The sequence below is a fragment of the Scyliorhinus canicula genome, chromosome 2, assembly GCF_902713615.1.
Source record: "Scyliorhinus canicula chromosome 2, sScyCan1.1, whole genome shotgun sequence".
Lineage (NCBI taxonomy): Eukaryota > Metazoa > Chordata > Chondrichthyes > Carcharhiniformes > Scyliorhinidae > Scyliorhinus > Scyliorhinus canicula.
In genome coordinates this window covers 11,531,457-11,555,941 of record NC_052147.1, presented here as the reverse complement: position 1 = coordinate 11,555,941, position 24,485 = coordinate 11,531,457, and the positions used below count along the sequence as shown (strand labels likewise).

At 50.0% G+C, this 24,485-nt stretch overlaps 1 protein-coding gene across 6 annotated transcripts in view; it reads left to right on the top strand.

Moving 5' to 3' along the window:
• The window catches only part of nrxn3a (neurexin 3a), a 1,956,983-nt gene that overhangs the window by 1,813,732 nt on the left and 118,766 nt on the right, over positions 1 to 24,485 (top strand). For 3 of the 6 annotated variants that reach the window (XM_038773738.1, XM_038773720.1, XM_038773712.1), the window contains one exon: positions 23,213 to 23,305. The exons of the other annotated variants lie outside the window; for them this stretch is intronic. In XM_038773738.1, coding sequence (XP_038629666.1) covers positions 23,213 to 23,305 — 93 coding nt within the window. The remainder of the gene's footprint in view (positions 1 to 23,212; positions 23,306 to 24,485) is intronic. 6 annotated transcript variants of the gene reach the window in all.

Genomic DNA, 24,485 nt, shown 5'->3' with positions numbered 1-24,485 from the left:
ACTGTAGGAGTTCCTCAGAGTAGTGCCCTCGGCCTAACCTGGATTATAAAGCTAGTCTCAGTAATGGTGGCCATTTTCACTTCAAAATTGCCACGCTCTAATCTTTAAGATTTTAACCACTTGTTCAGGATTCCCCTATGTGGTAGTATGACTAGAGGTACTACGGTACCTGGGTGTGTGAGCTGCTCATTGGCCCGAGTGTTGCTTTCTCATTGGTCAAGACGAAGGTAGCTCCGCCCAATGAGGCGGAGTATAAGAACCCGTGATTCCCAGCAGCCATCGTTCTTTCTGTACTCAAGCTGCTGGGGAAACATCTCGTAGATTAAAGCCTTCAATTCGGACTACTCCTTCGTTTCTGTGGTTATTGATCGCGCATCACCCTATCAGAGACAATCTTTTATCGAACCCCTTTACTATTTTAAAGTTCTCCATTTGATCACCTCTCAGTCTTCAAACTCAACAGGAATAGAAACGAAGGGCGGAATTTTCTGGCCCCTGTCTTGGTGGGGGCGGGGCTGTAAAATGCGGCGAGCTGTTCCAAAGTCCATTGGCATTGGTGGTTCTGGAAAATGCAGCCAGCGGGAGGGGCCATAAAAATTCGGCCCTACGTTTATGTAACCTATCCCCTCTAAGCTCTGGGACAATTCTGATGAACCTGCACTGCGACCCTTCCAAACTCAGGCCTTTCGTGAGGGTCAGAGGTCAGAGCTGAATGCCATGGTCTGCTTGGAGTCTGACCAGAGCTCCATACAATCTAGTTACAAGGTTCTAGGTTCAAGCCCCACTCCAGGGCTTGGGCACCAAAATCAAGGTTGACCCCCCCCCCCCCCCCCCCCACCCCCGGTGCAGTGCCGAGGGAGTTCTGGACTGTTCGCGGTGCTGTCTTCTCTGATGCCAAACAGTGGCCCCATCTCCCTGCTTGGGTGGATGTAAATATCCCGTGGCACCATTTTGAAGGCGACCAGGGGAGTTGTCCCCGGTGTCCTGGGCAATATTTACCCCTCAATCAACTTCGCAAAAAAGTTCTAAATTACCTGGCCATTATCAGGTTGCTCTTTGTGGGAGCTTGCTGTTCACAAATGATCTGCTTTGTTTCCTACGTTACACTTTGAAAAGCACTTCATTGGCTGAGATCCTCTTGGAAATGTCTGATGGTCATGATGTAAATGCAATTTTTGTCCTCGTTAACTGAAGCGTAATTTTCTCACTTTCACACTGCAATCACCAGGGGATAAAGGTCAACGTTCCATTTGTCATTTTTGATTGCCTTTGGCATCCGTCTGCGAGCTTTGTGATTTGTGTACATGAACACCTAAATCACTTTGCTCATCCGCTGTTTCACTGTGAACAGAATACTGACTGGTCTGCCTGCAATCCAGCATGGATGAATTTTCAATTTTCCACATTACAAAAATGGAAAATAGGACCAGGAGGAGGCCATTCGGCCCTTCGGGCCGCTCCGCCATTCATTATGATCATGGGTGATCATCCAACTCAATAGCCTAATCCCGCTCCCCCCCCGCCCCGCCCATATCCTATAACTGATTAAAACTCATTGAAATCCACGTGTCATAATTTCACCCTCTCCCCCTCTAACTTGCTGCTCTGATCCGCAAAACGCACTGTACCTTGAAACCCCGATGTCATTGTGAGTGCGAATGTGCAGCTCTCTTATCGCAGAATATATACAGTGCACCAACAGGCCATTCAGCCCAACATGTCCACGCTGTCGTTTACCCTCTGCACTAGGCTCCTCGCATCCTTTCCCATCCAACCCTGCTACATCCCTTTCCCCCCTCGTGTTTATCCATCTCCCCCTTAAATGTATCTATTCTGTTCGACTCCACCACTCCTGGTGGTAACGAGTTCTGCAAGCCAGCCACTCTCTGGGCAAAAAAGCTTTCCCTGAAGTGTGTTTATTGGTGGTTAGCTAGGTCACAATTTTACACTCTCCCACCGGCAGGTTTTTAGGTGGGTGGGCAGCGTAATATTGAAGGGATGGGATTCCGTCAGGGTTCCCGTTCGCCCCAAGCGCACAGCGATTTCACACTGGGGCAGGCAAGGCCGCGGATGGGAAACACAACCTTGCCCCAATTACTGGCCACGTAAGGGCTGTTCCCCCCCTCCCCCCGCCCCCCCACCCCCGCTATCCTGAATTTTTGGGAGTATTGAACTTCGGGGTATTGAACTATTGTACCGGGGCTGGTTTAGCACAGGGCTAAATCGCTGGCTTTGAAAGCAGACCGAGGCAGGCCAGCAGCACGGTTCAATTCCCGTACCAGCCTCCCCAAACAGGCGCCGGAATGTGGCGACTAGGGGCTTTTCACAGTAACTTCATTTGAAGCCTACTTGTGACAATAAGTGATTTTCATTTCATTTCATTTTACTTCCATGGGGGAGCCCAGAACTTTAGGAGTGGGGGGGGGGGGGGGGGGGGGGGCTGAGCGGGTGCCGCCTCCATCAGAAGCCCCTTGATGTGCAGTGGCCTCCAGCTTCAAAATGGGTCTGGGCAGAAGGATCTGGGTGTCTTTGTTCATGAATCGCAGAAAGTCGGTATGCAGATACAAAATGTAATTAAAAAGGCAAATGGATTGTTAGCGTTTATTGCAAAAGGACTGGAGTATAAAAGTATTAGAGAAGTGTTGTTGCAATTGTATAGGGTGTTGGTGGGACCACATCTGGAGTGTTGTGTCCAGTTTTGGTCTCCTTAGTTGAGGAAGGATGTGGTGGCATTGGAGGCAGTTCAGAGGAGGTTCACCAGATTGATTCCGGGGTTAAAAGGGTTGATGTATAAGGAGAGATTAAACAGTTTGGGTTTATACTCGTGTGGTGAATGTATTATACCTATAATCCACCAGTGTATTTGTATCTGAGCTGTTGCCCTTGTATTTGTATCTGTGCTATGCTGCTGCCCTTGTGGGCTTCTCCTATGGGCCATTATATGGCATTAACCATAGGGGAACATGTTGGGGCATGTATGGGCTCCGCCCATGGCTCCTCCCCCTTGATGGGAGGTATAAAGAGCAGCCGACTTGTAGGCGGTTCTCAGGATTGGTTCAGTCGCAGGCAGGCACTGTTCTAAGTCGATTAAAGCCACGGTTTACTTCTACTCATGTCTCGAGTGAATTGATGGTCTCATCAACTCGCTGGGGTTTAGAAGGATGAGAGGGGATCAGATCGAGGTGTACAAAATACTAAAAGGGATTAATAGAGTAAACGTGGACCAAATGTTCCCCCCTGTGAGGCAATATAGAACAAGAGGTCACAGATATCGGTTGAGAGGCGGTAGATTTAAAACTTCTCGCCGAGGGTTGTGAATTTGTGGAACTGGCCCTTTCTGATGGCGGTAAGGGAGACCGTGCCATCGGAAAAATTCAAAGTCTAACATTGACCGTCGTTAGTCCTTCTGGTGTTTGTTTGGACAGACTCAGTGAACGCCGTGAAGTGAAGGCACTGTATGCCTTCATCCAAATCACACATAAACCAAGGGGAAATCACGCTTAACGGTGAGGAGGATACGGTCAAATTTGACCTCACAAAATGAAAGGACAAATGGTACATAAAGGATGCGGTAGTGAAACCATCTGCAGCCCTGGGGCCCTAACTCCAGGGACGGTAAACACCTTCACTGAACATGATTAGGAGAATAGAAGGAAGCTGTTATCAGTAAGGTGGCAGTGTTTCTTGATGCAGACTTAAAGCTGACTATGAGGTAACGCTACTGTAATTACATATGCCCACATCCTGTAAATACAATTTTTTTTTTCCCTTACTGAATGAAGACAGAAGACAATTCAATTGAAAGGATAAATTGTCCTAATCTGATTCCTTCACATCTTATTGATTTTTTTTTTTGGACGAAAAGGTTACCCAGCAGCCACACACTGTGAAAATTGAATTTTGAACAGAGGCTGTTTGCAATCCATCGCACGGCTCCCCGAGCTTCGTGTCAAGATGCATCTTTGTAACAGTGCTCCCCAACACGATTTCCTTTATCGCTTTCAATAAAGCACGTGCCAGTGGAGAGAGCAGGAGCTCCCATACAACAAGGACATGAGTGTTAGGTCGAGGCACCCTGACTCGTTCACCTAGTGCTGTGTTGGTGAGCAGAAATGACATCGACATGCAACAACACACAGCAGGAAAATGCCACCTTCGATCCATGCTTTTGTAGTCTTGGATGCTATCATCCCTCGGATGGGAGCCGGGAGGGAGAATGAAGACAAATCGACATTAGATCTCCAGTGGTTAGCACTGTTTCTTTGCAGCGCCAGGAAACCAGGATCAATTCCCGGCTTGGGTCACTGATTGCGCGGAGTCTGCACGTTCTCCCCATGTCTGCGTGGGCTTCCTCCGGGTGCTCCGGTTTCCTCCCACAAGTCCCGAAAGACGTGCTTGCTAGGTAATTTGGACATTCTGACTTCTCCCTCCGTGTACCCGAACAGGCGCCGGAATGTGGCGACTCGGGGATTTTCACAGTAACCTCGTTGCAGTGTTAATGGAAGCCTACTTGTGACGCTAATGAAGATTGTTAAAAAAAAGAATTAGCCGATCACAGCTGGACCGCTTAACGTTAGATGCTGTTCTTCACCTCACCATTGTCCTTGATCTCCCTGCTGGAAAAACGTGTGCGTCTGAGAGATCAGGAGAGGATGGACAGAAACACACTCCACCATTAATTCGCTGACCAAAAACCGAATTTCTTATTCTGAGTTATTGCTGAAAAAATCAGACAAGCTATCTCGGCTTCCCGTCCTGTACCCATCAGCACAGCTCGCTAGGAATTGGCGACGGGAAACAGGAGAACAACAATTTATACGGCAGGAGAAGAGAGTGCTTACTGGTTGGCACGTGGACTCTGATTGGTGGAGGTGTCGCCATGGAGAATGCTGCATGGGACAATCAGCTTTGATCTCTCTTTTTTATCAGCAATACTCAGTTCTGTACTCCTTTACCGCCAGTTTCCTTTACTCTTGCATGGACTGGGGGTGCCACTGGCAATACCAGGGTCTGTTGCCCGTCCCTAATAGCCCTTGAACTGGGAGCTTGCTTTTCTGAGGGAAGTTAAGAAGCAACCACATTTCTTTGGCCTGGAATCGGGTGTCGGCCAGACCGGGTCAGGACGGCAGCTTTCCTTCCCCAAAGGGAGGGAGATCAATGAATCAGATGGGCTTTTACAACAATCACTGACAGTTTCCTGATCACCATTGCTGAGACTAGTTTTATACTCTAGATTTATCAATTGAATTTAAATTCCAGCAGCTTGGGATTTGAACCCATGTCCAACTTGCATTTCTATAGCGCCTTTCAAATTTCTAGGGCGTTCCCAAACCGGTTTTGCAGACAGCGAAGCACGTTTTGGGACGCGCGGTCAGCGTTGTAATGTCGGGAATTGCACCTGTTCATTTGCACAGGAGCGAGCTGCAACAGCCAGCGATGGGATCAAACTCCACATCAGCTTCTCCTGGCGGGGTTACTGGAACCGTGAGTATTTTCAGGAGACACCACTGCTCACTTTTGCCATCGTGTCACGCTCACTTTTGTATTCAGCGCCATGGGTCCCGAGGGGGAGCGGGGGGGTGAAAGAAATCTCTGAAAAAGCCTCAATCATGGTTGGGTGCGCAGGCTGGGACAGTAACAAGGAAGAACTTGGTGCCAGGTCTGTGGAGTCGGGATTGGGATGGTCTCGCTCAGACCACCATTGCTGTAGTGTGTGATTTAAATGCACCCCTTTGGCGCTCCTTACAAACTCCTGGCTGCTCACACTGCTGGCTGCTCACTGTGTCCTGTGAATGCTCAGAGAGCCTCTGGTCATCTGGCAGCCCACCCAGGCCGCCCATTTGGACACATATCCCAGCTGTTTCATCAAGAGGCTGGGCGTCGGCCAAGCTCAATCTGGGGCCCACCAGGTGCTGGCACTCCTCAGAAGCGCTGCCCCACTGCAGAGGAAGCAGGGGATCAGCAGAGCTCACCCCAACCAGGGGACACCTGCACCGTGGCCTTTGGAAGCCTCCCTGGTTCTCTGCTTCTCTCACGGCAGAGGTCTCACCCACCCAGCGACACCCACCCCTCAGGATCGGCAGCTGGGTCTCCTGCGGGTGAGGCTTGCCGCACTAACTTCCTCTGGCACTGGCTGTTCCGGTAGGTGGAGCTCTTACTAACATCTCCAGCCTGTCAGGCTCTTTAGCGCTAACTCCAACCCCAGCGGGTTACACTGCGCCACTGGCAGAGTGTTGGCCTATTTTCATGTCCTGACTTGCTCAGCGAATAACGCCCCCAACGGAAGTGCAAATCGCATTGTGTCCGGGTGGCAACTGTTAGTTTCCCAAACGGAATATTATGGCCCTCATCTACAACAATCACATTTATAAAATACCTTCAACAAAGATAAGCTTGCCGGTGTGCCTCACAGGACTAATTTTCAAACAGAATTTGATTGAACCACAAATGGAGGACAGGTGTAGCCAAAAGTTTGGCCGTAAGACATAGGAGCAGAAATTGGCCATTCGGCCCATCGAGTCTGCTCCTCCATTCAATGAGATCATGACTGATCTGATGTGGTAATCCTCAACTCCACTTTCCTGCCTTATCGCTGTAAACCCTTGATTCCCTCACAGATCAAAAATCTGTGTTTCACCAGCCTCCACAGCTCTCTGTGGCAAATAATTCCACAGATTCGCTACCCTCTGAGGGATGAAATTCCTCCTCACCTCTGTCTTAACTGGGCGACTCCCTTACTCTGAGATGATGCCCTCTGGTCCCAGACTCTCCCACAAGGGGAAACATCCTCTCAGCATCAATCCTGTCAAGCTCTCTGAGAATCTGACATGTCTGAATAAGGTCGCCTCTCATTCTTCTAAACTCCGGTGAGTACAGGCCCAACCTACTTAACCTCTCCTCATAAGAAAATCCCTCCATACCCGGGATCAACCTGTGGTATTGTGTGAAGCAAATAATGGCATGATGGGAAAACTAGTCAAGTCTTCTTGGTACAATTGAATTTAGCCTAAGACACAGATTCAGAATACACATAGACAGCATGTCCTGAGAGTCTAGATAAGGCTTGAACTTAGAAGCAGTCTCAATAAATAACAAGCTGAACAACTGTCTCTTCCTGTATGTAAACAAGTTTGTCCAGTTCTTAAAACAAAGACAAGATAATGATATGAAACTCAAGTCCCCTAAAGGTCAGCAAGGTGACGCCATTGTAACGATTATTACTTATGTTTTACTTTCGATCAAATTCCTGACCAAGTTGTATTCATGTTATCTTGATCCTATAATGTATAAGAATCGCCTTCTTTTCTGTAAGATTGCAGACTTGGGACGGACTCAGCAGTTTGTATTTGACTGCCTTCCGACTTCAAATCTCAGCCATACTGCTAGCAGTCAGTTCTAAATTAGGAAATAAAGTTCAGTTTTGCTTACCTAATGAATCATGTTTGTATTTCTCTATCACAGTCAAGACGCGGGGAAAATAAATAACAACATACCGAGTGAACCTTCTCGAGACTGCCTCCAATTCCATTTATCTCTCCCTAGATAAAGAGACCAAATCTGTTTGGCTCAATATATTAGAGGATATATTATGAATATATTAGAGGAGAGAGAGATGTGGAAAGGTTTGGGCAGGGAATTCCAGAGCATGAGGCCTAGCTAGCGGAAGACATGGCTGCTAATGATGGAGCGACTACAATCAGCGAAGCGAGAGAGACCAAACTTGGACGTGCGCCGCTCGGTGGGAGGAGGAAGGTTACAGGGTTAGAGAGGGATGGGGATGGAGGGATTTGAAAACAGGAACAATAATGTTAAATTTGAGGCATCACTGGACTGGGAGGCAGTGGGGGGGGGGGGGGGGGGGGCTGCAAGGTAGAAGTCTGCCAGAAAGATGAGCAATGGACTCTCGTTGGCGACTTGTGTGAGGTGCAGGTTAAGAGTGGGGCTGTCGCGCTGACAGACGTGGAGGTAGGTGGCAGCATAATAATCGGAATAGGGACAGGTGCTACCTAACCCCCTCCAGCCAGGCCCGGAAGGCAGCAGGAATCGAAGAGAGGAAAGCTGGGGAGTGTTTTTTTTTAATCAAAGGACAAACCGAAGGTGTTTCTGAATTCCCAACGATTAGAAAACTGCCGTGCTGCCATAAATAAAAGAAACAAGCTATAAGATGCAAAACACACACTCACCATTTAATAGCTGTGATTTAAACAGGTAATAAGCTGCAGCCTGTTTTCACATTAGTTGAATAGAACGCTTATTCAAAGGATTTAGAATGAGGAGCCGGGAATAAAAATGAAGGCTACGATCCAGAATAGGCCTCTGGAGCGTAATAAATCACAGGTATTAGGATCCCGAGGCTGAACCGCTGTTAAGGAGAGTAGCAGAAAACTGCAGAGGTAACAGTGGAAATGTATTGTGGTCCATAACAGCAGTCTAATCGCGATAGTCCAGTGGGCTGACGTTTCCAGCTGGCTGTGGGGTTGGAAGCTGGTAGGGCCCCCTCACACCACCAGCCGCCACGCTGGCTGAGTGCCACGATACCCACCCACTGCCGACTGCTTTCTCACATCGACCTTTTTGCGCACTAGGCAGAAAGCTGGCCAGTGAGTGCATCTTGGGGAGCAATAGGCAGGACAGGGTTTGGATCCGTGAAGGCTACCTGCTCACCCTGACACCCCGGGCGCGATTCTCCGACCCCCCGCCGGGTTGGAGAATCGCCGGGGGTCGGCGTGAATCCCGCCCCCTCCGGCCGCCGAATTCTCTGGCGCTGGAGATTCGGCGGGGGTGGGAATCGCACCGCGCCGGTCGCCCGCAGCGCCCCCCCCCCCCCCCCCCCCCAGGCAATTCTCCAACCCGCGATGGGCCAAAGTCCCGCCTGTTTTATGCAGGTCCCTGGCGGCGCAGGCGGATTCCGGGGTCCTGGGGGGTGGCGCGGGCCGATCTGGCCCCGGGGGGGGGGGGGGGGGGGGGTGCCCCCACGGTGGCCTGGCCTGCGATCGAGGCCCACCGATCCGCGGGCGGGCCTGTGCCGTGGGGGCACTCCTTTCCTACGCGCAGGCCGTGTGGTCCTCCGTGATGGCCGGCGCAAAGGTGAACCCCCCACTGCGTTTACACGGGGATGATGTCAGCAGCCGCTGACGCTCCCACGCATGTGCGGACCCGCGCTGGCCGGCGGAGTCCCTTCGGCCCCGGCTAGCGCGGCGCCAAAGGCTTTCCACGCCAGCCGGCGGGGCGCAAACCACTCCAGCGCCGGCCTAACCCCTGAAGGTGCGGAGGATTCCACACCTTTGGGGCGGGCCGACGCCGGAGTGGTTCACGCCACTCCGTCCCGCCGGGTATGGGAGAATCCCGCTCCCTGTCTGTCATGCCAACGGGCCACACCTGCAGCCGCTGGGCATCCGGCGGAGGGGTTAATTGCCCCTATCCAAGAGCACGGCCGAGCAGCGGCGACCATTTTAAAAACCGTACCTTTCGCTCAGAGGCAGCCTCCATGTTGACGTTTCCTTCCTTTAACCGTCATGAATCGGCACCTGATCCCAATCCTAAATGTCAGACCCCCTTCTCCCGAGACCATGACCCCTAATTCTAGAATCTCAAACCAAGGTTAACAGCATCTTGGCAGCTACCCTGTCAAGCCCTCTGAGAACTTCGCACATTTTAATGAGATTGCCTCACATTCTGCTTAACCCCGGAGAGTGTAGACCGACCCGACTCAATCTTCCCCCGCAGGACAATCCTCTCACCTCCAGGAATCAATCTAGTGAACGTTTGTGGCACCCCTTCTACTGCAAGTATATTCATCCTTGAGTAAGCAACCAAGACCATTATCCCAGGCGCGTTCTCATTATAGCCCTGGATAACTGTCGCAAGATTTCCAAACACCTGCAAAACAACCGGCTCGCAGTAAAACGTCCAACGTTAGCCTTGGATGGAAGGAATGCCGCGCAACGTCATCAGAGTGTCGAGTCGTCCCATGGTTAAGTTAGATTGAGAGGAGAGTAAACCAGGCTTGCATTCCATGGAAAATAAAGGATTCAGCAGGGATTTGACTGTGGGTGTGAGGATTTTGAAAGGATTTGATGAGATCGCTCGAGAGAAATGTTTGCCACCGGTGGTGGGGGGGGGGGGGGGGGGGGCGAGAACAGGAGGACGTAACCTTGAAATCAGAACCAGGCCACTCAGAAGTTGAGTTTTGTTTTTGGCATGTGGGGTAATCCCCAAGCCAGGCAGTAGCTTCCTCCATGGCTAAATGGAGCTCCCTGAGCCCTCTGCAGAATTTGTGTCAGGGGGTAGTCCTCAATGACGTGAGTCGTTGACTGGAATGTACCACAGCCGCCCTCTGGGTTCCCCGAAATGTCCCATTTGTGCCAATTGGTTGGGCAAAGGCCTTGGCCAGTGCGGAAACGGTGGAGGAATGCCCAGTGTCGGTGTGGCAGGTTGAAGACGGTTGGGCGGGCTGCGGGATCTGTGATGTGTTTTTTAAAAATACATTTACAGTACCCAATTCATTTTCTTTTTCCCATTTAAGGGGCAATTTGGCGTGGCCAATCCACCTACCCTGCACATCTTTATGGGCTGCGGGGGCGAAACCCACGCAGACACGGGGAGAATGTGCAAATTCCACACGGACAGTGATCCGGGGTCAGGATTGAACCTGGGATCTCGGAGCTGTGAGGCAGCAGTGCTAACCACTGCATCACCGTGCCGCCCCTGTGAAGCGGCTTTTGATGGCAGCGTGTTGGCTCCCTTCCTGCTGCTGCCACAGGGCCTCTCCGATTACATCCTGGCACAGCGGTCGAAACGATTTCACAAAAAAGAGGGTGGCGGAAACGTGGAACCTGCTTTTGCTAGCCTCTGTTCTCGAAGGATGTGCCACCAAGGCAAGTGGATGGAGTACCATTGCAGGTCATCCATGATTTGCCTGAATTGTAACGCCGGAGAGGGGGGGGGGGAGCTGAATGGCCTCCTCCTGCTCCAGTGTTCCTGCCCTGTTCGGGGAGAGCGCAACTGGAGACTGAGTGACTGCAGGGCACGCCAGCCTTAATGGTCAACTCTCACCACCCTCATCACGCTTTGGGAGATTGCAGCCTGCCAATTGCCAAAGGCGGACAAAGAAAAATATTGAGACAAAATGATACTTAATAACATGTCCACTTTCCTCCTGAAGGAGCTCGCCATCGAGAAACAGTTTCGAGAAAGGTCAGCCTCACCATCCAGTCTCTGCAATTACTGCTCACAGTATATAATTGGTGACAACATGCAGGCGTAGCAGCTGTCAAGCGGAAAGCAGGAGGAGTGTCTGCAATTATCTGTTAGCACAGCAGTGATAGTCCTCTAAAATTCTGCTTTACAGTTTAACTGGAGGGATCCGAGAGAGTTGTTTTGTTCCTGAGCTGTTGGACTCTGTCTGATATGTGTTGCCGTGCGCAGGGTGGGGAGTTTAGCCGCAGAGGATTGGTTTCTACTCTGAATTGTCGCCGGTCGGGACGAAAATACTGCAGTGAGGTGCAATTTGGCTCAAAGCTGACAAAATGCTCCTCGCCAGAAAGGAAACACTCTTGTCTCCTTTATGCCCTCCGCGTCACATTTCAATAGGGTCAGATGGCAGGTCGGGCAAAGCTCGTCTTAGTCAAATGGAAGCTTTTTGCTTTCTCTTCTTTAGATAAGATCAAGACCCGAATGTCAGGACACTATTAAATGTTGTGGAGGGTAAGTGTAACGTTTCCTGTTCACCAGTTAGGTAAATAACGAATGCAACGTTTGTTGACATATCGCTACAATGCAGAGGCTCTCAGCCTCGAAGCTCCGAGTGGGCTTCCGGGATCGAACTGATACAGAAACCCGCTGTGGAGGTAACCACTGCTGTATATATTAGGGTATGTATGGTAAGGCCCTGTACTACAGGTACGGGGGGTAGTCCCTGCCTGCTGGCTCCGCCCAGTAGACGGAGTATAAATATGTGTGCTCCCCGTACAGCAGCCATTTCACCAGCCGCTGTAGGAGGCCACACATCTTAGTGTAATAAAGCCTCAGTTGTATTCAACTCTCGTCTTTGTGCAATTGATCGTGCATCACCCACCTTTGCTGGGGTGATATCTCCGTCCCCCTTCGTCCCAAATTGGTAACCTGGGTCCTGTGACTCTCTCGCCCCATAAAGGGGAAAAACATCACAGCGAGAGAGGGAGCGAAGAAGTGGGAAAAGCAGTAAGAGGGCGGTGGTTGTGGGTCTCTAAGGCTGCAGATTGGGAAATAAAGGCTGAGGGAATAAAAGAGCTCTCTAATCTTGGCATGAAAGAGAAAATGCTGGAAAAGCTCAGCAGGTCTGGCAGCATCTGTAGGGAGAGAAAAGAGCTAGGGCGCGATTCTCCGCTTCCCCACGCCACGTGGGAGAATCGCGGGAGGGCCCACCGACAAATTTCACGCCCTCCTCGTGCCCCCCGCGATTCTCCCCCCCCCCCCCGCTCGGAAGAATCGCCGCTCGCCGTTTTTTACGGCGACCAGCGATTCTCTGACCCAGATGGGCCAAGCGGCCGGCCGTTCGCGACCGTTTCACGACGGCGGCAACCACACCTGGTCGCTGCCGTCGTGAAACGAGTGTGGCGACGCCTGTTTGGGGCTTGTAGGGGGCCTGGTGGGGAATGAGGACCACGACTGTGCTCGGGAGGGGAGAGGCCCGCGATCGATGCCCACCGTCACATAGGCGCCGCCGTCGCGTCATTCTTGGCGCGACGCCCCCGCGGCCGAGAATAACGGAGCGCCGCTCCTAGCCCCCCCGGGTGGGGGTGAACTCGGTGCGAGGAGAGGGCTCCGAGGCCGTCGTGAGACTCGGCCAAGTTCACGACGGCCTTCACGATTTCCCGCGGGAGCGGAGAATCGCACCCCTAATGTTTCGAGTCTGATGACTCTTTGTCAAAGCTCGTCTAATCTTGGCAACCTGGAAGTGATGTGTGTTGACAGGGCAATTGGTGTCACGAAGGGTGAGTGGAGCAAGCTCCTGGACGGACTTTGTGAAGCCCAAAGGTCTCCCGAGTTATGTGGACGAGCCGTGCCGTAAGAGGAAACCATGCCTGCGGTACTTCGGGCCCGTTCGCCACCGGCAGGAGTCCCGTAATCAACAGCACCTCTCGCGAGAGGCCGAAAACGGGATGCATGCCGGCACAAACTCAGAACTTGATATTCCTGGACCCTCCCCGCCGACGTAATCAGGTTCATGAATTTAAATTCATTTAAATACATTTAAACAGGTTAATGCCGTTGCTTCCAGTGACATCTGATGGCCCCCCCCCACCCCTCCCGACGGCGTGACGTAACGCTGGCGGGAATCACTACCGGTTTCCAAAAACAGTAACCAGTCATGAAGACCACGCTGGCCGGAGGCTTGGAGGTGAGTTAGGGCGGTGAGGGACTGCCTGCAGGCACCCTGGCAGTGCCAGCCTGGTTGGCGGTTCGAGGGGGTACGTCCAAGTTGGCACTGCCAGGGGCAGGGTCAGAGATGGAGCCAGGGAGCTGGGTGTCCAGGGAACCTCATTGAGGGGGGGCTGGCAAGGTTTGGGGGAGGGGTCAGGTGCCAGTGATGTTGGCGGGTGATGGGGACACTGAAGCCTGATGCCAGCGATGGTGGCAGGGGGGGCCTTTACTCTCGCTTTGAGATCAGAGCGCTCTTTAAAAATGGCTTGCCGGCTCATTGGGACCCCCCCCCCCCCCCCCCCCGCTTTTGTTTGACAAAGTGTCAGAAGATCTGGAGAGTAAACCTGAGAAACACTCCAGTATGCAGTCAGAACCTGACACCTTGTTGCTTAGAAGCAGCTATTTCTTTTGCAAAGAACGTGATGCAAGAATTCCATTAGAGGTCAAAGTCACTGAGGTAAAGAGTGACAATCGATGAGGGAGCTAAGAAGCGAGCTTTTAACGCAGGATGAGCTATTAGCATAATGAACTCCTGATGTGGAGATGCCAGCGTTGGACTGGGATGGGCACAGTAAGAAGTCTTACAACACCAGGTTGAAGTCCAACAATCCTGCGGAAGGAGCAGTGCTCCGAAAGCTAGTGTTTGAAACAAACCTGTTGGACTTTAACCTGGTGTTGTAAGACATTTTACCATGATGAACTCAGGAGAGGGGTGGCTGTCAGTGAACGACTCAGTCTCAATCCTTGTTTGTAGAAAAGGAACAATGGCAGTTCAGCATTTGCTGGGATAGGTTACTTCAATGAACAAGCAATGCAAACGCGCAAAAGTCACATCTTTCTTCAGTCTTGACAACAAGGTTTACAGACCGCCCTGACTTCCCGAGACAAGAAGGAAATTATCTCACATTGAGTGAAGGCTTCTATCATTTAGAGACGCATGATAGGGACAATCTGAATCTATTTGGCTGTTAACCCATGTTATTAGTTACTTGATCAGGACTACAGACAGGGCCTATATTCTATTCATGAATACTATGGGAGCGATTCTCCGCTCCCCACGCCAGGTGGGAGAATCGCGGGAGGGCCGGGCAACTCACGACACGCCGTCCTGGCACCCCCCGCAATTCTCCCATCCCATGCTCGGAGAATCGCCGCTCGCCGTTTTTCACGGCGACCGGCTATTCTACGGCCCGGATGGGCCGAGCGGTCTGACGTTCCCGACCTGTTCACACCGGCGGCAACCACGCCTGGTCGCTGCCGTCGTGAACATGGCGCCAAAGCTTCGTTTGTGGCTTGTGGGGGGCGGTGAGGGGAGTGAGCACCACGGCCATGCTCGGGAGGGGACTGGCCCGCGATCGGTGCCCACCGATCGTCGGGCCGGCGTCTCCAAGGGACGCACTCTTTCCCCTCCGCCGCCCCGCAAGATCAAGCCGCCACGTCTTGCGGGGCAGCGGAGGGGAAGATGGCATCGGCGCATGCGCGGGTTGGAGCCGGCCAACCTGCGCATGCGCAGCTGACGTCACTTAGGCGCCGCCGTCGCGTCATTCTTGGCGCGCTGCCTTGACGCAAGCATCAAGGCCCGGCGGTCGAGATTTATGGAACGCCGCTCCTAGCCCCCTGGGGGGGAGGGGTGAATAGGGTGCGAGGAGCGGCCTCCGAGGCCGTCGTGAGACTCGGCCGAGTTCACGACGGCCTTCCCGATGCCGCGCGGGAGCGGAGAATTCCGCCCTATGTGTCTAATCCTTCCATGTGCATACAAAAAAATAAGATTTTATGTTGATGAATAAAGAGACAGGTTGTCGAAGCTTTTTGTCTTGCACTCATCAAGCCAGACACAAGAATGCCAAATTTCAAAGGAAACAACAGTTCATGCTGCATGAGAAAAGGTTGGCAAGTGGATGCTGATTGGGCGAGGCATTGCCATGGAGAATATCTCGGGGAACAAATATCCCCAAGCTTTTGTTTAAATTCAGAAAAGGCAAGTCGATTATTTCCTCTTGCACTATAAACTATGGTTCCCTTTGAGATTTGGCTTTCCTGCATCTGTCCCGATGAGTTGAAGGCAAAGAATTTTGACAGCATGTCTCTTTTTCCGGCAATACTCAAGTTCTATACTACTCAGGCTTTGTATATCTCTACCTTCAATAAAACCTCAGAGGTGACTTCAGTCATTTGAATTCATCCGAAAGAGCTGTTCATTCAAGGAAAGGCAGTGCGTCAGGAACTCCTTCATCATAACATAGAGTCAACATAATGGAAATCAACTCCCATCACACTGAGATGTTCTTTCTGGAGATTTTTCGTTGTCCAGTTCTTCCCCCCCTCTTTTTCTCTAAAAGGTGCTGGGGTTGAATTACCATAATCACCGTAACATGGAGGGGGAACCAACAGAGTGACCTCCGAAGGAAGGTTGTGGCTTGGCGGCACCAGGTCATGACCTTCTTTGGGGAAATCACTTGCAGTGTTGCCGAGACGTGACTCCTCACAAAGTCAGCCTTGCGGGGTGGAAGCCATTCCAGGGTAGGTCGCACATGGCCTCTGGCAGCCTTCAAGTGCCTGCCCTCAGAAGCCTCCCCTTCCCCTTATATTGTTGAGGCAGAATTTCCTTCCCTGGAGGATCTGGGGTCCTGGCGATCGACACCTGATGAAGAAGCTGATGGCGCCAGCGACACCTGTCAGTGCCTAGGTTGCCGTTTAATTCCAAGCCTGGTTAAAACAGCGCGAATAGCACGTGAGGGTTCTTTCATTGGCTGAACCCAGTGCCAATTCACCGAGAACGGAAAGGTTGGAGGCTTGCCGGAATTCACGCTTCCACTGGGAGTATTTGTCAAAATGGTGGCTCCCTGCAGATTTATGCCATGGTTCTGGCCTGGTGTTGGGTAATATTGGTGGGAAACGATTTTATTTTCCACCCGGACTCATTGGACCAAGGTGATCTTTCCCAACTCCTCGCTGGCCTGCCATCCTCGCCCCGCCAGAATCAGGAACCACTGCAGCCAGGGGGCTCCAATCACTTGCTCCGCACGTGACCACAACATTCCAATAACCCGCAGCAACATGCCATTCAAAGCCAACGCTTTTAATAAAAACCTTTCCTGAAGATCACAGTGAACCAGGGTATAAATTTCTTTCTGGAGAAGTAATAACGCCTCTTTGTTGGAGATGTTAACAAAATAGCGAATGTGTTTCTTTGCTCTTGGACAAAAGTTATTCATTGGATAAGCGCGGCATCCAGCAGGACCCCAATATTTTGTCTTCTGTGTGCCTGATTTTTTTTTGAAGGTGTAATTTGCAGGGAGAAATGAAATGACTATGCATGTTTAGTCCATTAAAATGATTAAAAGATAAAAATAAATCGTTCTTTATATACCCTGGGAAAAGCTTTGCCTGATCATGACAATGCATTTTAAAATGACAGTATCTCTTTCTCAAGGTCTCATGAAGAAAGGAAAGTGTTGTTTCGCTCTGCAATTGCCTCATTAGAGAATTTCATTCCAATTTAATTTGGCATTTAAAAGTTATTTAAATGATATAATATGCAGCAGGCGACTAAATTCCACTGTTATTTTCCAATAGAAAAATAAAAAGTGTGACTTGGGTCTCAGTTAAAGACGTAAGGCCTGTATCGAATGGGAGTTTGATGTCCCTTTGGTACTGAATTAAGTGACCTCAGTTGTATGAGGGTGGCACAGTGGTTAACACTGCTGCCTCACAGCTCCGGGGTCCCGGGTTCAATTCCGGCCTTGGGTGGCTGTCTGTGTGGAGTTTGCACGTTTCTCCCCGTGTCTGCGTGGGTTTCCTCCGGGTGCTCCGGTTTACTCCCACAGTCCAAAGATATGCAGGTTAGGTGGATCGGTCATGCTAAACTGCCCCTTAGTGCCCAAAGATGTGCAATTTAGGTGGGGTTACGGGGATCGGGTGTGCGAGTGGGCCTAGGTGGGTGGGGTCCTCTTTCTAGGTGGGGTGCTCTTCCAGAGGGTCGGTGCAGACTCGGGGGTGGGGGGGCAACTGAAGAACATAACTGAAGGAGGAAGGTTCAGGAAAAGAAGCTCAGAATTCTCTCTGCCTTTTGCACTTCTGTCCCAGTCCTGTCAGCCAACATCAGGCATAGAGCTGGTGGGGCGGGGCGGTGGGGGGGGGGGGGGGGGGGGCAGGGTTATCAGGCGGGGGACCCCTGCAGGCTTGGTCAATTGAACTCTCACCTCAAACTGCCCTGCGCTCACACTCCCCCCATTGGCCGGAGCCCAGCCTCACTGCCTTCCTATGGCCAATCAGGAAGTGAACAAGACTCTTTGTTAACCAGTTGGGTTCACCCTGGTTGCAAATTATGTCCAATATTTTCATAGCGAGTGGTGTTCAAAGTCAATTTTTCGAAAGCCTTTCATTGAATGACCGAATGATTTTTCTCCCAAGTTTGCTTACAGCATTGTTCTGGAAACGAAGATGAAAGACTTGCATTTATATATTTATGGAGATTAATCTTCAATTTCTGGAGACTCCAGGGTAATCCTCACGGCTGAGCAAGACCAATTTCAGATCTAAGATAAAATGGATGTGGAAGAAAACATCACATAAACAAACACACAAACACACCACACATACACACACTCATGCACACACACACACACACAACACCCTCATCCACACACTCACATACCAGACATACACACAACCGCATATACCACACACATATACATATATACAACACACACACACCATACCTATACCACAAGCACACATACACCACCCACATACACACATACCACACAAACATACACCACCCACCCATATACACACACACCACTCACACATACACCACCCACACATACACCACCCACACATATACACACACACCACTCTCACATACACCACCCACACATACACCACTCACACATACCACACACACATACACCACCCACACATATACACACACACCACTCTCACATACATATACACTCACACACCACCCTCACATACCACACACATACACCACCCACATAAACACACACACCACCCTCACATACACACACACCACTCACACATACACACACACCACTCATACATACACACATACACCACCCACACATACACCACTCACACATACACACATACCACACACACATACACCACCCACACCACTCTCACATACACACACACTCACACACCACCCTCACATACACACATACACCACCCACACATATACACACACACCACCCTCACATACACATACACACACCACCCTCACATACACACATACCACACACATACACCACCTACACCACCCACACATATACACATACCAGACACACACACATATACCACCCACACATACACACACACCACCCACACACACATATACCACCCACACATACACACACACCACCCACACATATACACAAACCACACACACTCATACACCAGCCACACATACACACACACCACCCTCACATACACACATATACCACCCACACATACACACACACCACCCACACATATACACATACCACACACACTCATACACCAGCCACACATACACACACACCACCCTCACATACACACATATACCACCCACACATACACACACACCACCCACACAGATACACATACCACACACACTCATACACCACCCACACATACACACCACCCTCACATACACACATATACCACCCACACATACCACACACACACATACATCACCCACACATACACATACACACACACCACCCACACATACGCACATACACACACCACCCACACATACGAACACACACACCACCCTCACATACACATACGCACATACACACACACCACCCTCACATACACACACATATACCACACGCACAGAGGCATAGACCACCCACACATACATAGACCACACACACACCACCCACACATACACACAAATATATCACACACACACACCACCCACACATACACACAGACATAGACCACCCACACACACATATACCACACACACATACACTACTCACAATATACACACATATACCACACACACACACATATACCACACACACACACATACATCACCCACACACGCATATACCACACACACACATGCACCACCCACACTTCCACACACAAATACCACACACACGCTCACACATGTACATATGCCACCCACACATACAAGCGCACATTTACAAACTCACACAAATTCACACTCACATTTACACACTCACACATACACAATCCCATACACACAGTCACACGTGCATATTGTGGTTGCTCGAGGCAATACCAGGTAGATGGAAGTAATGAAGGGCAACTAACAAGCGTAACTTATAGATAGGCACAGAGTCTCTAATATAGATGTTAACACTCTGGCTCCCGGGCTCACTCTGACCAGAACCCCGCTTCCTGGGACCCGCGCTGTTCCCTCATTGGTCGGGATTCGCCCACTCCCGTTAGGCCCAGGCCACTCACACTGACCGCAAGGACACGCCCCTTAAAGGGGCAGGCCTACCAGATTCCTCCCGCCACCCCCCCCCACAAGTTCATCAATAATATATGTAAAAACAAGCTTTATACAATAACAATATACAATTTATACTAAATACAATATATACTATATACAATATAAGACCGAGGAAACAAAAAGAGAGTCCAAACATTCCATCCTAGTGGTAATCTATTGGGAGATTTCCTGGGTGTTGGGGGAGCACCTTAATCCCGCAACTGGCTCCTCCAACCCGGAGGTAGCGACGTTGTCACTCTCAGCAGAATGTTCCTGAGGGTCGACCGTTTTGGCAGAGTTATTCCCTTCAGTAGCTTGTTCCCAGATCATAGATGAGGCCTCCTCGAGACTCCATGATCTCCTTTGTTCCAACTCAACCACAGGAGCACGTTTGCTCCTGGGGTCGCATTATAGGACAAAAGTAAGTTGGCCGACATAAGACGTAATGATCGGCTGGACAGCTTCTTCATAGCTGCCTTGAACGTTTTCACAGCTCTCTGCTAGCCCGTTTGGGGCAGGGTGACCTGGTAGGTGAATGGCATTGGTGCTGACAAAATGCGAAAGTCCTCACCAGTGATGGGAGTGCCAATTTCCGACACCATCACTTCGGGGAGGCCGCCGATAGCAAACAACCGCCGCAAGGCTGTACCGTGGCCGCCGATGTCATCATTCCCATCTCTAGAACCTCCAACCATACTTTGAATGGCATCGACTAAATCGAGGAACATCTTGCCCAGGGCAGGGGCCAGTGAAGTCCACAAGCACCCTCGTCCATGGGCATCCAAGCCACTACCAAGGGTGGAGGTAGGATGTAGGGGGCAGTGTCTGCTGTGTCTGGCAAAGATTTGCACTGGCGCACCATGTGTTCAATGTCCTTGTCTAAGCCAGGCCACCTGACGTAGCTGCAAGCGAGCAGTTTCACTTTTGTCTAGCCCGGGTGAGCATTAAGCAATTCTTGCAACAAGGACTTTCGAACCAGGGGTGGTGCTGTCGCTCCGGAGCCCGAGAGTATGAGTCCATCGTCACATCGTAGTTCGTCCTGACGAGTGAATCTTAATTGGTCAGTACTGGCAGGGTGTCCAAAACGTTCAACGCCAAGACAATCTTTTGAGGTACCGGCGGGGTTGCCAGGTTTTTTTAGAAGTGGGAGCCCACTCAACGCATCAGCATCCAAGATCTGTGCTGAAAGATGTCGTCACAGGCCGCCAGCAACAAGGTCCACCGTTGTATTCTGGCTGAGGCGATTGGCGGTATTGGCTTATCCTCATGAAGGAGACCAGGAGGGCCTTGTGGTCCATTATTATTGTGAAACATCAGCCTTAAACATACTGATGAAACCTCTTGACGCCATAGATTACGACAAGGCCTTTCTTCTCAATTTGTGCGCATTTACGCTCGGCATCAGAGAGCGTTCCAGAGATGAAGGCCTCTCGGAGCCCTCCTCCATTGCCTGACATAGAACTGCCCTATCCTGGCTGGTGAAGCACCGCAGGTCAGAATGATGGTTTTTCTCTGGTCAAGATGAAGCAGTAGACCACAAAGTGTTTATTGGCAACTAACAAGGGTAACTTATAGACAGGCACAGTCTCAGATATCGATGTTCATGCTCTGGAACCTGAGTTCACTCTGACCAGAACCCCCCTCCCCGGGACCCGTGCTGTTCCCTCATTGGTCAGGGTTTACCCGCTCCTGCACAATACATGGACCGTGAAACCACGCCCCTTAAAGGGGAGGCGCTACCACACACATGTACACACTTACATTCAGACTTAACAGGTTCACATACCACACACTCACATGTACAGATTCACACGCTCACTTTCACACACATGTACCCACTCACACTCACATGCGCACACAGTCACATGCACACATCCACATGTATAGACCACACTCAGACTCGCACACTCACATGTACCCACTCACACTCACATGCGCACACAGTCACATGCACACATCCACATGGATAGACCACACTCAGACACGCACATTCACATGTACCCACTCATACTCACGTACACACACAGTCAGACTCACCTAGTCAAACACTCACATATACACACGCACATACCTACTCACACCAGCATTCACACTCATGCTTACTTATACACACACAAACACACACGTAAGCACTCACACACACTCATGCATGCACGCACTCATAATCACACACAGCCACATCAGCACACATACACATTCACAGTCACACACAGTCTTTCTCACACACACTCGCTCACATATACACTCACACAAGGAGTCACATTTCTATAGCACCTTTCACGGCTTCAGGACCCACCAGAAGACCCAACAACCAATGAGGTTCTTTTGTAGTGTGGGCAATGTTGCAATGTGGGAAATGCAGTCACAGATTTGTGCACAGTGAACTTCCACAAACAGAAATGTTGCAAATTACCAGATAATTTGTTTTAGGTGTTTACTGAGGGATCACTCTGGGCCACAACATTGGCGGTGGGGCGGGGGGGGGGCTTCCCTGATATTCTATGGAATGATGGCCAGTTTCAGTTTCTCCTGGTCAACTCTGTCCAGGCCCCTCATGATTCTGAATGCCTCGATCAAATCTCCTCTTAACTTCTTCTTCACCAAGGAAAGCAGTCCCAAATTCTCCAATCTGTCTTCCCAATTGATGTTCCTCATTCCTGGAGCCATTCACGCATCTTTTCTACACTCTTCGAAAGCTTTCCTGTCCTTCTCAAAGAATTATGCACTGTCCTGAACGTAGCAAAACATTCATCAGATCATAATTAGACAGCATTCAACATGTCAGGAGATATTGGGTGAGGTGATCGAAAGCTTGGTCAAAGAGGTAGGTTCTAAGGAGTATATGAAAGGAGGAGAGAGAGGGGGAGAGGAGGAAAAGTACAGGGAGAGAATTCTGGAGCTTTGGGGCCAAGGTGGCTCAAGGTTCAGCCGCCAATAGCTACTGGAGGAAATGAGTGACGAACAAGGCTAGGAACCACACATCCGGAGGAATGCAGAAATACCTCTGAAGGGTATTCCTGAAAGTGACGGTTGAGGAAGTTGTTGTTGGGGTTTCAATGACACCCCGCCCTTGAAAAATAAACACTCGGGGAAGGATCTTCCACACCCCCCTGGCGCGTTTCGTGGAAAATAACAGTGGCATTTGAGTGTTGCAGACTTGACATTCTGTTAATGCGGAGGGTGTGCGGAACCAGTTAAAAAGTGTGGTAACTTGATGCACATTATAAATCTCAATCACAACAAAAAACAAACACTGCCGTTAAAATGTAAGATGTTCACAACTAACCTTTGACCTTCCAGATTTTTTTTAAGCTGTCTCTTTAAACTTTAAAGGGAACATTGATAATGAACGCCTGGCGATTGTTAAAACGAAAATCCCCAAAAAATTCAGAGGAATAGTATTTGATGAGTGGCTACAAGAGAAAGGTAAACTCCATTAAAAACTTTAACGTTAACGCTTTCTGTTCTGTTCATTATTTAAAAAGAAAACATCTAAAGCTTGCATTAAAGTCTTCTTTGGAAAAAGAAACAGTAACTTAAAAATAATCTTGTATATTGAACAAAGGTCTTGACTTAATGTAATTTATAACTTGTGTAACTTCACTTCATTTTATATTGATAAATCACTTTATAATTCATCATTATTAAACTGTAGTTAAAGGGACTGTCAAGCCTTTGCCTCGTAATAAATGATGCATGAATTCTTAAAAAGGTGAATTGTAACTTGCATAATACATGATAATTCACTGGGTAAATGTGTAGAAAATAAGCTTGCTTTTAAAGTGGACACTTTACAAAGAAACCTCAAATTAACCTAAATGAAGTGTTACTTAATATCACCTTTTACCCAAGCTCCTAATCATTAAAGTCCCTTTAGCACTCATTGTAAGGTCGACGTTAATATGACTCAGGCTTAATATTTAAATGGATGCATGCATGGTTATTATATTCAAGACTGTGTTTTTGATGCTCATAAACTTTTAAACCTGTGCCTTCAAGGTATACTGCGGAACAAGGTGAAGCTTGCATTTATAAGCGGCTTATGTGCATGTCGCAATAGCGACGGTTGTTATGGCAATGCAGGCAGTGGATGTTTTGCACAGAGCAAGATCCCAGAAGCAGCTGAGTCTGTTTATCGGTGGTGCCATTGGCTGAGAGTGAGAGGCTAGGAAGATAAGGGCCCCAGCCCCTGTGACTGCCCGAGATAGATGTAAACAGGGCTGAGCTTGTCAATTCTTGCTGGGCCTACAGCTGGAATTTGCACCCCCCCCCCATGATCTCCTTATCAAACGCTCCCGTCACTGGCCCATGATACCACCCCCGTCCCCTGCAGTGGCCACCTGAAGATCCAGTAGTCGCTCGGTTAGCCAACTGGATGAACCTCGACCGTCAATCAAACCACCTTTTTCTCTTCCCCCCCCCATCGCTGAAATTTATACAACCAAAAAATAAAAACCACTTTTATTTTCATGCCCCATTTTAAGTTTTGTTATAACCCCCACGAGGCCCACTGGGACCACCCGATTAATCTCCCCGTGTGCCTTGTGAAGTACGGGCCCCCCGGCCGAGGGGGCGGAGGCCCATCAGCGGCCTCGTTAATTCCACC